The sequence below is a fragment of the Eschrichtius robustus genome, chromosome 19 (assembly GCF_028021215.1).
Source record: "Eschrichtius robustus isolate mEscRob2 chromosome 19, mEscRob2.pri, whole genome shotgun sequence".
NCBI classification, from domain to species: Eukaryota; Metazoa; Chordata; class Mammalia; order Artiodactyla; family Eschrichtiidae; genus Eschrichtius; species Eschrichtius robustus.
In genome coordinates, this window is record NC_090842.1 from 28959591 (window position 1) to 28973861 (window position 14271).

Sequence of the window (14271 nt, forward strand, 5' to 3'; positions counted from 1 at the left end):
TTTAAAGACCCCACCTGAGTCAAGTTCAAGGGGCTCACTGGTGTGAAAACTGCATCACCTTTACAATTCACATCTCATGAAAGAGCCTGTTAGTCTGTCTAAGGAGGAAAACTGGCAGGGAGGAGCTGGAGCCTGACAGGACTTCAAAGCAAACACAGCTTTGTTGGGCCTTTTGGAGATGCATAAAGATACATATATTTATATATATAGGATCATCATCAAAAAACCATCCCAAAATTATTTAAAGTAAAACTCTGAAGAACAGTTAACATCTTCTTCCATGGCATAGAGTTTCTCTTCAGCACATTTCTGCCAAGTCAGCAAGCTGCTAATCCCATTGGAACACCAGACCCCACATGTCTCCTCAGGTCAGCTCTGAGCGCTACCTTATCATCCAGCTCTGTGACGGAAGCACAGAGGTCCACAAGGTTAGGCTGCAGGTGTCCGTTGACAATCTTCTCGTTATAGATATAAATCTGAAAGGAAAAGCCAAGTAAATAGCACAAATTCTATTTTCACCTTTTCTTTTTAGAACCCCTTGAAGCAGTTCTGAAACCAGCTTCTGCCCAATGGTCAGAAGCTTTCCTTCCTCAGAGTGGCTGAGCTATCCACACTGCCTGGAGGGCAAGGCCCCCGGCCAGCTTCCCAGTTCTGTGCCTGAGCTTCAGACAGCAGCATCAACACCCACCAAAGCTAGTCGCTAGCCCAGCCTTCCTAACATCTGAGGAGTGGGAGCAGGGTGGTCCCGGGGGTTGGGGGGGAGTCCCACGGGCAGTTCTGCGTTGCTCTGCCCAGCAGACCATCAGTCCCAGAGAGCAAGGACCAAAGTGGAAGATGGGACAGTGGAAGGTCTCCTGCTGCTGCTCCTAGGAACCCAGGGAAACATTTGGTAATCTTTCTGGCAAAAGGACTGAATGGCCCCAGGCCCAGGGCTTGTGGACTTAGTAAGGACTGTCAGGTCGCAGCCCTCCACGTGTTTTAGAAGAGCAGTTGCTGCCCATCTGCAGTACCCGTTTCTCCGGGAAAGAATCCCAGCTCCTTAGTAAAATTTTCTCAAGAAAAAGGAACTATGTGACGTTCAACGAATGGAAAAGCCAATATTACTTTGGATTTTATTTAAAAAAACCCAACATAACGATGGTAAAAACTAGTAAGTTCTACTCTTTGCATCTGAAGTCCCTGCTCTACCGAGGACTGAACAAGGTAGTGACGTTAGACAAGTCAGGACCCTGTCGAACCTTACCTCCCTCTACTCTAAATGGGGGAGAGTATCATGCAGCCTCCAGGAGTGTTATAAAGATTAAATGAAATGGGGAGCCATTTATGAGGAGCCTTCCCTGGGGTACTGTGTTCAACGTGGGATATAAAGATTTGCTCTCCACTGGAGGGGATAGCCATGTAAACAGATACATGACACTCCAGTGTCCTGAGTGCTAGTAAACCTTAGTTTTATGAAGTTTTAGTCTTCGCAGACACAGAAGATACATGGTTTCTCTCCTCAAAAGCTTGTAATTTCATTAGGCCTGAATTCTGACGGTGCCTGTGGCAATGGAAGTCAGTCACATAATGAAAGTGAAATTTTAAAAAATGTAGATGTAGTGTGGGAGAAAGAGAGAGATCTAAAAACTGGAGAAAAAAATAAATGAAGGCCCAGTAGTAAAACATGAGGGAGTTGGAAGGAGGGGGACTTATGTGAGGGAAGCTGATGTGGCTGGTTTGAGATGCCTAGAGTTAGAACTGGCAGTGGTACACTGAAGGAGCGAGGCTTAAAAAGAGCATCTAGAACATTTTTCTCAACAAGGGGTACAAGAAGGATCTCCGATAATACCATCAGCTCACCAAATAATTCAGTTAAGGCACCCCTCTGTTAAAGGCACAGGGTCTAGCAGGTTCTCCCCTCCCCCTGTTCACCTCTATAGCCACCATGTGTTTTTGTCTCCACCTACCCCACCCCACCCCAGCCCAGGTTGGACGGAAGAAAGGAATTGGGTGATGCTGAGGGCCACAGTGGCACCAATCGTGGGAGGGCTTTCCTGGTGGTGCAGTGGTTAAGAATCCACCTGCCAATGCAGGGGACATGGGTTTGATCCCTGGCCCGGGAAGATCCCACATGCTGTGGAGCAACTAAGCCCATGCGCCACAACTACTGAGCCTGCGCTCCAGAGCCTGTGCTCTGCAACAACAGAAGCCACGACAATGAGAAGCCCGTGCACCGCAAGAAGAGTAGCCCCTGCTTGCCTCAACTAGAGAAAGCCATGTGCAGCAATGAAGACCCAACACAGCCAAAATAAAAAAATAAAAAACAAATGAATAAATAAATTTATAAAGAAAAAAAAGAATCGCGGGAGTTGGTCACGACAGAACAGATGTTCCTTGGTCACTGCTGGTGCAGGACAATTTAAAGGGGATGGAAGCCCACCACCCTCAATTCAAGAAACAAGACTGTTTTCCCTTCTTGATACTTTGTGCAGCAAAGCGGCAAATTAGAATAAAATACATAGGTGGCCAGCACTGCTTTATTCAAAAAGTCAATTCCAGGTATGTACTGTCCTAAGCACAGTTTCAGTCAACAGAGTCCCTGAGCTTTACCACAAAGTGTCTCAATCCATACTCAAACTATTGCATGGTCATGATATACCACAAGAATCACAACCCCCCAAATATCATAAGCTTCTCCAGGACAGTAATATCAGGTAATGGTGAGTACACTCTGCTTACCAAGGCAGAAAAGCATTTAGAAAATTTCTCTCTACAACAGAGTGAAGAAGCATTTCTGATAATACCATTCGCCGACCAGGTGATCAGTTAATACAGAACTCCATTTGCTCAGCAGTGCAGTTACTCAAAGCTTTACCGTACATGGGCTGTTGCCAAATGCAAAATGAGATGCCTTGGTCAGTGTGTGAGGCAGATTTCAATTTCCCTAAATCAAACCTGAGTCATTCTATTACCCAATTTGATAGACTTCTCCAGGGACCCAGATGGTAAAATATTAACATGTCCTCTGAACGAAAATCCAACCTGTCTTCAGGGTTGGACTTTTGCATGAAGTCTGTGTTCTCCTTTGCTTCCCAGCGGGCTCACAGGGATTTTCCTGGATTCGATCTTCCTTGGGAACACACTCACCTGCCGGGCATAGGCCATCTCGACGCTGTCCAGAGAGCTTCGACCAGGGGGTCCCGCATCACTGATGTAACTTGGCTGTAGATAAATACACATTCAGAATTGGTTCAGAACAGCATTCAGTCATGTAAAGAAAAAAAAAAAACCATAAACATATGTTTGTCTTTAACAAAGCTGTTTCTGTTTCCTACTCAGACTTCCTCAAAACGATGATTTTAGGGGCTTCAATAGAAGGCAACTCTCTTACCATGATCACATGAGAAGGCAGCAGGCATGGGACTCAACTCAAAAATAACAGGAGGTTGGAGAAGCTGTAAGGATATCTCAGTAATGGTTTCTGGAAAGGCACCTCTTTGTAACATTCGGTTTCAATTCCCCAGTCCACCTCATCTTCCCCCTCCATGTCTTTACACCAGTGAGGCTGTGGTGTATGTGGGTCTCCTGTTTCCATCACTCATATCAGACAGCTGAGGAAATGGAGTTTATAGGGTCGCAACACCAGGATTCAGACATTTCCTATCTAGAGTCCACACTAAGACAACAGCTACTGATGAACTTTATGCATCTGAAAATATGAAGCCAGTCTAAGTTGGGCATTCATTTATTCAGCAAACATCTGCTAAGTGCCTGCCTGCCACATGCACAGTGTGTACACTTCCATCCCCACAGGGATGACAAGACAGCCCACAGAGGCTGTTCCCAAAGAGCTTACCATCTGATGGGGAGAGTTAGACACCAACATACGGAAAAAATTATTAGTCTTTTTTAAGAAAGACTAAAGTTTAATTTTTAGCTAAGTTTATTCCCTACTGTAAAAAAATATGGATCAAAATCAGGTATGTTCCAATTAGGTATATTAGGCATATTCTTAAATTTCCAATATTAGTTTGTACTGTACTGTAGCAAAGATCGAATTCTTCAAGCTTCTCTCATTAAAAAAAAAAAAAAAATCAATGCTCTATTCTCTAAAATCTAAAACAAAGCAGTTTAAAGTAGGTTCCCTGGGAGACACATGGCAGATAGCAGCAAAACTTCCTAGCACCACCAAAGCTGGTAAAAGGGATACCAGCATGAGCATACACTGGGGCAGGACAGGGAATAGGAAGAAGCAGGAAGCAGAAAGGTGGGTTGTAAACCCTCAGGTTCTGGAATGAACACTGGACTGTCAGGACACCTGGGTTCCAGGAGGACTGCTCCACTCCCTTGCTTTGGGGTCTGGGCAAAGCACATATCCTTGGAGCCTCAGGTTCCCCTTGGCTGATGAAGGGGCTGTCCTAGACAATCTCGAGAGGTCCTCCCCAGCTCTGATTTTCTGCAATCATTGGTATTAAAAGAGCTTTAAACAGTTTACTGTTCAAAATATCGAATTTGATCTCACTACAGTACAGTAAAAACCAATGTATTGGAAATTTAAGAATATAACTAATATACCTAGTAGAATACACCTAATTTTGATTCATACTTGTTTATAATAGGGAATAAGCTTAGCTAAAGGTTAACTTTAGTCTTTCTAAAAAACGGACTAATAAAATTTTCCATATGTTGGCATCTAACTCTCTCCATCCAATGGTAAGCTTGGAAGATGCTGCTGCTTGGCTGACCCAATGACCATTTCACATCCCTACCTCTCACTTCTACTCGCTGCCACTTCCCACTCTGGCATATGGAGTTAAATATATCCAATGGTGTGCTGGTAAATGTTTAACAACTGGCTTGGGAAAGGGGACTTGATTTGTAGTGTTTGCTGGTTTCTGGTGTAAATATTCCCACCGTGGCAGAAATCAAGCTATTCCAAGTAGTATCAACTAGACGGCAAATTTCCTGAAACTCTAACAATAGGTCCTCATGAGCTGACCCCTACACACTACCCTTTCCCAGCCTCTACTGCAGCTAGGAGTGGCCATGCACCCTGGTTCTAGCCAACCGGATGAAAGCACAAGCCTGGTAGTACATTCTGGCTTAGTGCAGCTTCTGCTTTTCCTGATAAAGGGAGAAAAAAGAGGCTGGCATGGCCTTTCAGCTTTCTCCCCTGAACGCAAACAGGCTGTCTAGAGCTGCAGCAATCAGCTTGTGAGCCCGAAGTAAGTGGCCGTGCTAAAAATGGTGGCATACAGAGACAAGGAGGTGTCTCTGATGGCACTGCAGAGCTACTGAATTAAGGCCCACACTCTCCACACCTGCAGACTTGTTAGGTGAGAAAAATAAATCGCTATTCAACCTACAGAAACTCAAGTTTTCTGTTACTCACAGCTGAAAACATTCCTATTTGAAATGATTGAAAACCATCAGGTTATAGTAACAATAGCCACACTTACTGAGCAACTACTATATGCCAAGCACTGTCTTAATTTCTGTGTTTAACTCCACAACCCTATGAGATACATACTTTTATTATAACAATTTTACAGATGAAGACACAAAAGCGCACAGAAAGCACCTTGCCAGAGGTCACTCCAATAGGAAGTAGTGGAGCCGTGGCTTGTGCCCACAGCCTGGGGCCACACTGCCAGCCGGGGCAGCCCGGGGCAACTGTCCAAGGATGGCCATTGAAGAACAAGAGAGAGTAGCAGTTAGAAATCCTGGCTCCGCTACTCACTAGCTACGTGACCTTGATTGAGTATATTGCTTCTTTTGAGCCTGGGTTTCTTTAGCTGTAACACAGGGGCAGCAATGGTATCTACCTCATAGATTTGCAAAATAATCTTAAATGGGAAGAAAACAGTACTTACTTCCCAAGGAGTAAGTAGGAATAAGTAGAAAGAGCTCACTGTCCAACATTTGACCAGTAAATGCTAGCTGTTACCACTTTTTAAATAAAAAATAAACCATAATGAACACGGGACTAAATCAGATGTTGAACAGTGGATAGATATGGACACTACAGAAACATAACCTAAGATATTTTCTTTGTGCTGGCTGGAAATTCTCATCTCACTCCTCTACAATGAAAACACATTCCTTGTAGGAAAAGAATCCCCCACCAGCTCATTTTCTATTTCTGGACTAATTCTGAGTGTTCCCAGTAACACTGCATTTGAGGACTGTTCTATAATGTGGCCATCTTTCTGGAACAGAACTCTCTGAAAGTTGATGATCCCCGAGTCTTTTGAAAGAACAGAGCACTAAGCCTGTTAATTCCAGTAACCTAACTGGGGGGGATAAACGGGGAGGAGAGGGGGAATGGCACTAAACACTTCTGCAAGGACACAGTTGTTTCAGCTAAGTATACATAAACAGCCTTGAGAAATATTTTCCAGTACTACTAAAAACCTAATTTTAAAAAGTAGTTGGTTTTTTGGCCTTCAAATTTCCATTTAAATTAATTTTGCCTAATGCCCTTGTTTTCAAACGTACCTTTCCTTCATTTGCCCTTGGCTGAGCCTGTATTTCACCACACACAAAGTCAGTTATCCATCAACAGGATGTGTACATGCACATTCCTGAGCAGAGGAACCAGCAAACATTCAATGGAATTTCAAAGCCAGGAGCTGCTAGAGGGCTGGGAAAGGAGACGCCGGTATGCTGTGTGGGAATAACGTTCCAAACTCTTCAGGTTTTCTCTGTACTGGGGCCTGATCGGAGCACAGTGGGGATAACAGGAGCACAGAATCAGAGACCAGAAAGGCAGGGAAGATGGGTGGGCAGGGCCAGAGAGAACAACAAGGGGCTCACCCAGGAGTCTGGAGATAATGTGGAGAAACAGCAGTCTCTGGGAGCACAGAGAGGAGAAGGGTCTTCTCAGTGTACCTGGTGTCCCCCAAACAGCCATTTTTAAGAGAACATTCCTGAACAGGCAGGATGTGGGTGGAGAGTGGCAGGAGGGAACTGCAAGCTTTTATTAAGCAACTACTTTTGTACATAACATATCCAGGGATGAATAAATCTCTTTTCCCAAGGAGAGCACATTCTAGGTGGGGAAGAAGGAATGTAGCACTCACTTCTAGCAAAACAAGTACAGAGTAAAAAGAAAATGTGATGATACTACAGAAGGAAGAGAGTTTTTAATTTTCAAGTGGAATGTTTTGGCTTTATGTAAGCACAACAGAACCAAAGTAATTACTGTACAATAGTTGGCTACAGTATCTGTACATAGAAGCCCAGTACTACCAGAAAAAACACCGAGGCACCAGAAGACCCAGGTTCTAAATGCAACCCAACTGTGTGACCTTGGGTAATGACATCTAACTTTTCTGGAGCATCCTTCTCCATGGATAAAACGGGAAGAATACTTGGGTCATTTATACAATGAAATCTATTACAGACACTAAAAAATGACAGACACCTACATGTACTAACCTAGAAAAAGCTCCAAAATAAGTTAAAAAAAATCAAAACATAATGCTAAGTAGTAGCATTTATTATATAAAATGGTGCCATTTATGGAGTAAATTGATAATAAACTGATCAGATGGACATATATGTATAAATGTGCACATAAATACCTGAGACGGAATTGGAAGGACAGAATGTCAGAGGTTATGTTTGGGTTGGGGGTAGAGGAGAGCAGCTGAATTTTCACAATCTCTCTCTATCTCTACCATTAGAACACTGTGCAAGAAGAAGGTGTTCATGTGATATATCCTGATGTCAAAATGAAGGGCCCGTTGAGTTGGGTTCTTTAAACTTCTTTTTGAAAGAGCAGCTGAGCACTTTCTATATTTGAAATCCTACTCAAATTCCAACACGTGAAACAAATTAGGAAACTACCAGGGAGCCATAAAATACAGCTTGGAATCATCTAGTCTGGGGTTTTCAAACTCATACTGTCAGTCTATATTTTTACTGTATTCCATCAAATCTAGTACACCATCAACTGTAAGGCATCATGTTATTTATGTACCATTAGGAAAGAAAAATGCTGACAAACTGACACACCACTGAATTTAAGGCGTATCTTGATTTCAGAGATGTTAAAATATAGAAAAGATGTGTAACTGGGAATTGGTGAAATATGGTATTAAGTCAGTGATCAAAATTAGAGACTACATTCAACACACACTGTTCACACACCACATCATTATCTTTAATGATTAACCTACAACTTAACTTCTCTACTGAGCCTATTGCTTGCTAGGCTGAGCCATTTTCCAGACAATACATTAAAGCACCATCCACTGACTATGTCTAATATCAATACAGCCACAACACACTGAGGCTAGATAAAAATTTACTTTTAAATGTTGCCTAAGATATATCAAGGATTCTCAACGATGCTCAAAGCCCGTAGTGTCATGCAAGGAGCGCAGACTGGGGGTGTTCTTCCCCACAGGCCAGACGCGAGGACTAGGGCATTGGGAGTTCTTAGCCAGGGGTCTCTTTCTTGCTTCAAAGCACATCATTTTTTTTAAAATTAATTAATTAATTAATTTATAGCTGTGTTGGGTCTTCATTTCTGTGCAAGGGCTTTCTCTAGTTGCGGCAAGCGGGGGCCACTCTTCATCGCGGTGCGCGGGCCTCTCACTATCGCAGCCTCTCTTGTCGCGGAGCACAGGCTCCAGACGCGCAGGCTCAGTAATTGTGGCGCACGGGCCCAGTTGCTCCGCGGCATGTGGGATCTTCCCAAACCAGGGCTCGAACCCGTGTCCCCTGCATTGGCAGGCAGATTCTCAACCACTGCGCCACCAGGGAAGCCCAAAGTACATCATTTTTATTCAGACTACAACCTGGAAAGTTAATAACAATCTTTCGATTCCTACCTTTCTTTAAAAATTATACCTTTTTCTTCAATGATATCCTAAGGAAATTAACTTCCCAATTTGAATTTATGCTACTGAAGCATCATTTCCCTTATTAAAACTTGCCAGTAATAGACATTACTAATGTGTTGTTGCTCTTCTGTTATTGGAAGGCTTGGGGGAAAAATGTTTCAGGAACCACCATCTCCTAGTTCATTTTTGCTTAAAAATAAAAGCCTCAAGCCTCTCTTTATATTAAATTAGCTAAATTTGGACATTTTCCTTCAAATATAAGGTCAGCTCAAAATGACTGGAAGCCTCTTTCCTAGCTAATGACTCTCTGGATTCCAACAACCTTATTCTTGACAATAAAGTGCCCAGGAAAGAATGGTTTAGATGGCAAGTCATACTTTAATTATTTCTTCTACTTATGTCCTGAGATTTTTTTTCACTCCTAGTGACTTTATAAGTCAAGGGACACTTAAAAAGGGAAAGATCCATATTAAAATGATAAAAATGAACTTAATAGTGTGTAGCTTACCAAATACCAGCCACCACCATAAACAGTGCTGCGATGTGTTGAGCGTGCACTCTACACCAGCTCTGGGCCAGGCGCCTTACACACGTTCTACGTTCCTTCCAACGGTTCTTCAAGAGAGGCCTTTTACAATGAGGATGAGAACAGGGGGCTCCCGGGAGAGGCCCGGGAACTTAGGCCTGCCGAATTCCAAAGCCTGTCTCAGGCCTTCACACTCTGTGGTTTCTTATAAAGAGGGTAGAGAAGGTGCCTGCCCAAATGGAGATAATACCACCTTTCCATCATTTTGAAGAACATTACATGGAAAAAACCTGTAAAAACACATGGTTCTTCCACATATCCACCAGAATGGTTGAACTGAAAAAGATAAAAAATACCAAGTGTGGCAAAGATATGGAACAAAGAGAATTCTCATAGTGCTGGTGGGAGGGTACACTAAGACACCGTTTTGGAACAGTGCTGAACATATGTGTACCTTCTGCCCCAGCAATTGCCCGCTTAGATGTGCCCAATGGATGTGCAAACGTATGTTCACCAAAAGACAGGTACAAGAATGCTCTCAATAGCACTCTTTATAAAAGCTAAGAATTGGTAACTATCCAAATGTCCATCAACATCAGAATGGATAAACAGACTGCAGTCATACTATTCGGCCATGAGAATGAATAGCCTTCAACTACATGTAACAATATACAGAATGTTAAGCAAAAGAAGCCAGAAACAAGAGTACATACCATATGACTCCATTTACACAGAGTTTAAAAACAGGCAAAATTAATCTATGACATCAGAAATTAGGACAGTGTTTCTCTTGGTGGTGGTGGTGAGGGGTGGTGAATGAAAAGGCACAGAACGGGGGATGCTGTGGTGCCGACAATGTTGTTTCTTCATCTGGGTGTGTTCCCTTTTGGTAATTCATTGAGCTGTATACTTAAAAAGTGCACACTTTTCTGTATATATGCTATACTTCAGGAAAAAAGTTCAAAACAGCAACAAACAACAAAACCTACAAGGTTCCAGAAATGGCAATTCCCTGGATTATCTGAAGAAACATCTGCATCATTTGCCAGCTTTTTCAGCAAAGCTATCCACTCTGCTAGGTGTCACAACAGAGAACAGCAAAAGTATCAATAACTCCCTTCCAAGAGGGAGGACTCGAGGTCAAGGAAGCAGAGTCTACTAAATAGACTAGTCTATTTTTAAGACAAGAGCAATCAAGAAAGAATATCTCATTAGCAGCTTATAATTACTTCCAAATCCCAATACAGACTACAACCTATTAACACAATTTTAAAAACTGAAGTTTATAAAACCATGAGCTGTTCTACTTATCTGCCCAGACTCACAAGAAATTAAGAAACATTAGGCTGGCCAAGGATTTTATACATTAGCTCTTTTTTCCCAAAGACTCTACTCCTCTTTGAAATCTTTGAGTCTAAGAAATGTGTAACAGGGTCTTTAATGAGTAATTTCCTAAATGACTTTAGCATCTATTTATTTTGGGGGCTAATTTAATAGAAAAACTGGGTTTTAAATCAGGAGCCAATTTGTAGATACAGGATGTTTGAAGTTATCCTGCAGGCATGACACACTGCCAAGCTACCCACCTTTGACCCAGACTTCAACACAACGATGGTCTAGAAGCCAACAGTCCTGGATCTCACCAGCATATTACACATCTCTCTGAGCCTCAGTTGTCCTATCTCCCATGAGAAAAGAATGCTAGCTAGTTAAGAAACAACTTCTGGGGAAAAGATTTATCAGGAAGCACTGGCAATATTACTTGAAATGTCTAATGCTATAATTTTTGTGACATTATAATTTTTAACCTGCACCTCCAAATTATCTGAAACTACTTACTTTAAAACAATAGTAAGGGATGCCCATTTTGGGTCAGGTGCTTTATGTTATCACTAATCTTCCCAATAATCCCATTTTACCAATGAAGACATTAAATGTCTGCAGGGTTAAATAACTTGGATGAGGTCTCAGAACTAGTCAGTGCTGAAGCTAGGATCTGAACCCCAGGGCTGTTCTCTCCCCAACACCAGCGTGGTAAATGTGTGGTTAAGTCACAGCTCCCACTGGCACAAGGGCAGACATCACTAATGAAGCAAGACACTCTTTCCTGCTGATCCCAAGATGCAGCCTCAAATCCCTCTCAGGAAAGATCTCCAGGATAAATAAGTGAAAAAAGCATGATATAGAACAGAGCATATAGTAAAATAACTTTTGTGTAAGAAGGAGGGAAGATAATATATTGCCTTGTATTCATATAAAGAGACTCTGGAAATATTACACAAGAAAGTAATAATAGTGATTACTTCTAGGGAGAGGCAAAGCGGGGAGGGAATGAGCTTCTGTGGACAGGGTACTTTAGTTCTTGAGTCATATGAATATATTACCTTTAAAAAAATTAGATTTTAAAGAGGAGAAACCCCTCAACTTAGCACCACCACCAATCAATGAACACTGGCAATTAAAATAAACCCTATTAAACATACCCACTCTAAAATCACACTGTTTCAACATATCCCTAATACTCCGGTTAGCACAAAGTTAGCTAAGGCCAAATGATTTATTCAACAAATATTTCTAGAGCATCTAATATGTTCCAGGGACTCTTCTAGACACTGGAGATATGAGTAAACACAACAAACAAAAATCCTTACCTTCATGGAGCTTACATTCTACTGTGAGAAACAGATAGTAAGCAATATAAAGACATATACATATACAATGGTTTAAAGTGAAGAAGTGCTAAAAAGAAAAATATAGCAAGAAAAGGGGATATAGAAAGTGCTGAATGGGGAAAGGTTGGTTTGGATTTCAGATATCAAGGCCCTGGAAGGCCTCACTGCGATGGCACTGGGTAATATTTGAAGAAAGTGAGGGAGACAGCCATGCAGTTACTTGGGGGAAGAGCCTTCTAGGCACAAGCAACAGGAAGCCCAGAGGACCTGAGGCAGGAGCAAGCCTACCCGGTTCGTTCCAGGAACCTGCAATGAGCTTGTCTGGCTGGCGCAACAAGAGCAACAGGGAGAGCAGAATAACTTGAGCTGGGAGAGGCAACAAGACCAGGTCAGGTAGGGACTTGGAGGTCATGGTAAAGACTCTGGCTTTCACTCCAAACGAGATGGGTGTCACTGGAGGATCCCGAACAGAGGAGTGACACGATCTAGCCTGTGTCTTAATAGCGTCACTCTGGCTGTTGTGTTGAAAAGACTGTACAAGGGCAAAAGCAGGGAGACCAGTGGGGTTGACAACCTCTAAGATGGCTCCCAACAATCCCCACTTCCTGGGATCCGAACCCTCGTTTAATCCTCTCTCCTTGAGCATAGGCTGAATTTAGTGACTTACCTTGATCAAAGTAAAACGACAGGATATTACTTTCAAGATTAAGTCACGGAAAGACCGTGGTTTCTGTCTTGGGGGCCCTTTAGCTCTTCCTTGGATCCCTCACTCTTGCTCCAGGGGAAGCAAACTACCATGCTGTGAGCAACACAAGAGAGGCCCACATGACAAGGAACTGACGTCCCTAGCCAAGAGCCAGAGAGGACCTGAGGCTTGCCAAGAGGCACGTGAGTGAGCCTGGGAGTGGATCCTCCCCGAATTTAGCCCTGCAATGAGTGTTGCCTCAGCCAACATCTTGACCGCAGCCTCAAGAGACCCTGAACTATTTCTGGTAAACACAGCTAAGCTAAATGATTGTTTCCAGCCACTACGGTTTGGAGTGATTGGTTACATAGCAATAGATAACGGAACTAACCAGTTAGGAGGTTAGTCCAATAATGTGAACAAGAGATGATGGTGACTTGGTCCAGAGTGCTAACAGCAGACGTGGTAAAAAGTGGTTGGATTCTGGGTATATTTTGAGAGTAGGGTTAAGTGGATTTGCCAACATGTGGGAGAGTCTAGGTGAGAGAAGGGGAGGACAAAAATGAATTTAAGGTGTTTGATCTGAGCAAGTGAAAAACGGCAACTGCCCTTTATAAAGATGATAAACTCTGTGAGAAAAGAAGGTTGATGCCAGGAGGGAGTTGAGGGCAGTTGCTACCATGACTCAATTCTAAACATGTTTCGCTTGATGGCTCTGAGATATCTGAGTACAGCCAAGAAGGCCACTAGAAAAATGAGTCTGGGGGTGTTTGGAGCTGTGATGTAAGTTTAAGTCTTCAAGTACATAGATGGTATTTAATACCACAAGCCCAGATGAGATCAACGGGGCAGTGACTGAGGAAGAAACAAGAACAGGTCAAGGACTGAGCCCTGGGACACACAAACACCTAGGGGTCAAGGAATTTGAGGAAAATTCAGCAAAAGAGGCTGAGCAGAAGCAGCCAGACACGTTGGAGGAAATCCAGGCAAATGTGGGCGTCTGGAAGGCAATGAAGAGAGGGCTTCAAGGGGGAGACAGTGATCAACCGTGCCAGGACTGTCAGTAGTCAAGCAGACAAGCATTCTCTGACCTCCGAGTTTTCATCGTGGTTTACCTTCTGGACTCAACCTACCTCGCTTTCTTGAGTAAAGTCAAGGGCATCTTCTCCCGATGCCAGCAGGGTGTGGAGAATCCGCTGTTTCACTTGCTCCCACTCAACCAGCATTGACTCTCGATGGTACTCCTCAGCCATGCCAAAGGTCTGTTGGAGAGGAGCAGAGAGAGACAACCCAAATGAGAAGACAAAGAACACGGTTTCCCTTGAAGCGCATCAGAAATTCAAAGCCCTCCAGATCTGCCATCTTTCCATGAGTGGAGCAAAAGCAATCTATTTTAAATTATCCTTTAAGAATTTACTGACAACTGTTTGCAACATGCCCTATTTCATCAAGTCTAACACGTTAAATGTTTTTTTAATTGTGACAAAATTCACTTAACAATAAAACTTACCATGTTAACCCTTTTTAAGTGTACAGTTCAGTGGTATTAAGTTCATT

At 42.8% G+C, this 14271-nt stretch overlaps 1 protein-coding gene across 4 annotated transcripts in view; it reads right to left on the bottom strand.

The window, feature by feature from the left end:
* The window catches only part of NUP93 (nucleoporin 93), a 104443-nt gene that overhangs the window by 19100 nt on the left and 71072 nt on the right, over positions 1-14271 (bottom strand). For all 4 annotated transcript variants that reach the window (XM_068528313.1, XM_068528310.1, XM_068528312.1 and 1 more), the window contains exons 5-7: positions 13848-13976; positions 3127-3201; positions 387-476 (exon numbers count right to left, since the gene is read on the bottom strand). In XM_068528313.1, the coding sequence (XP_068384414.1) occupies positions 387-476; positions 3127-3201; positions 13848-13976 (294 nt within the window). The remainder of the gene's footprint in view (positions 1-386; positions 477-3126; positions 3202-13847; positions 13977-14271) is intronic.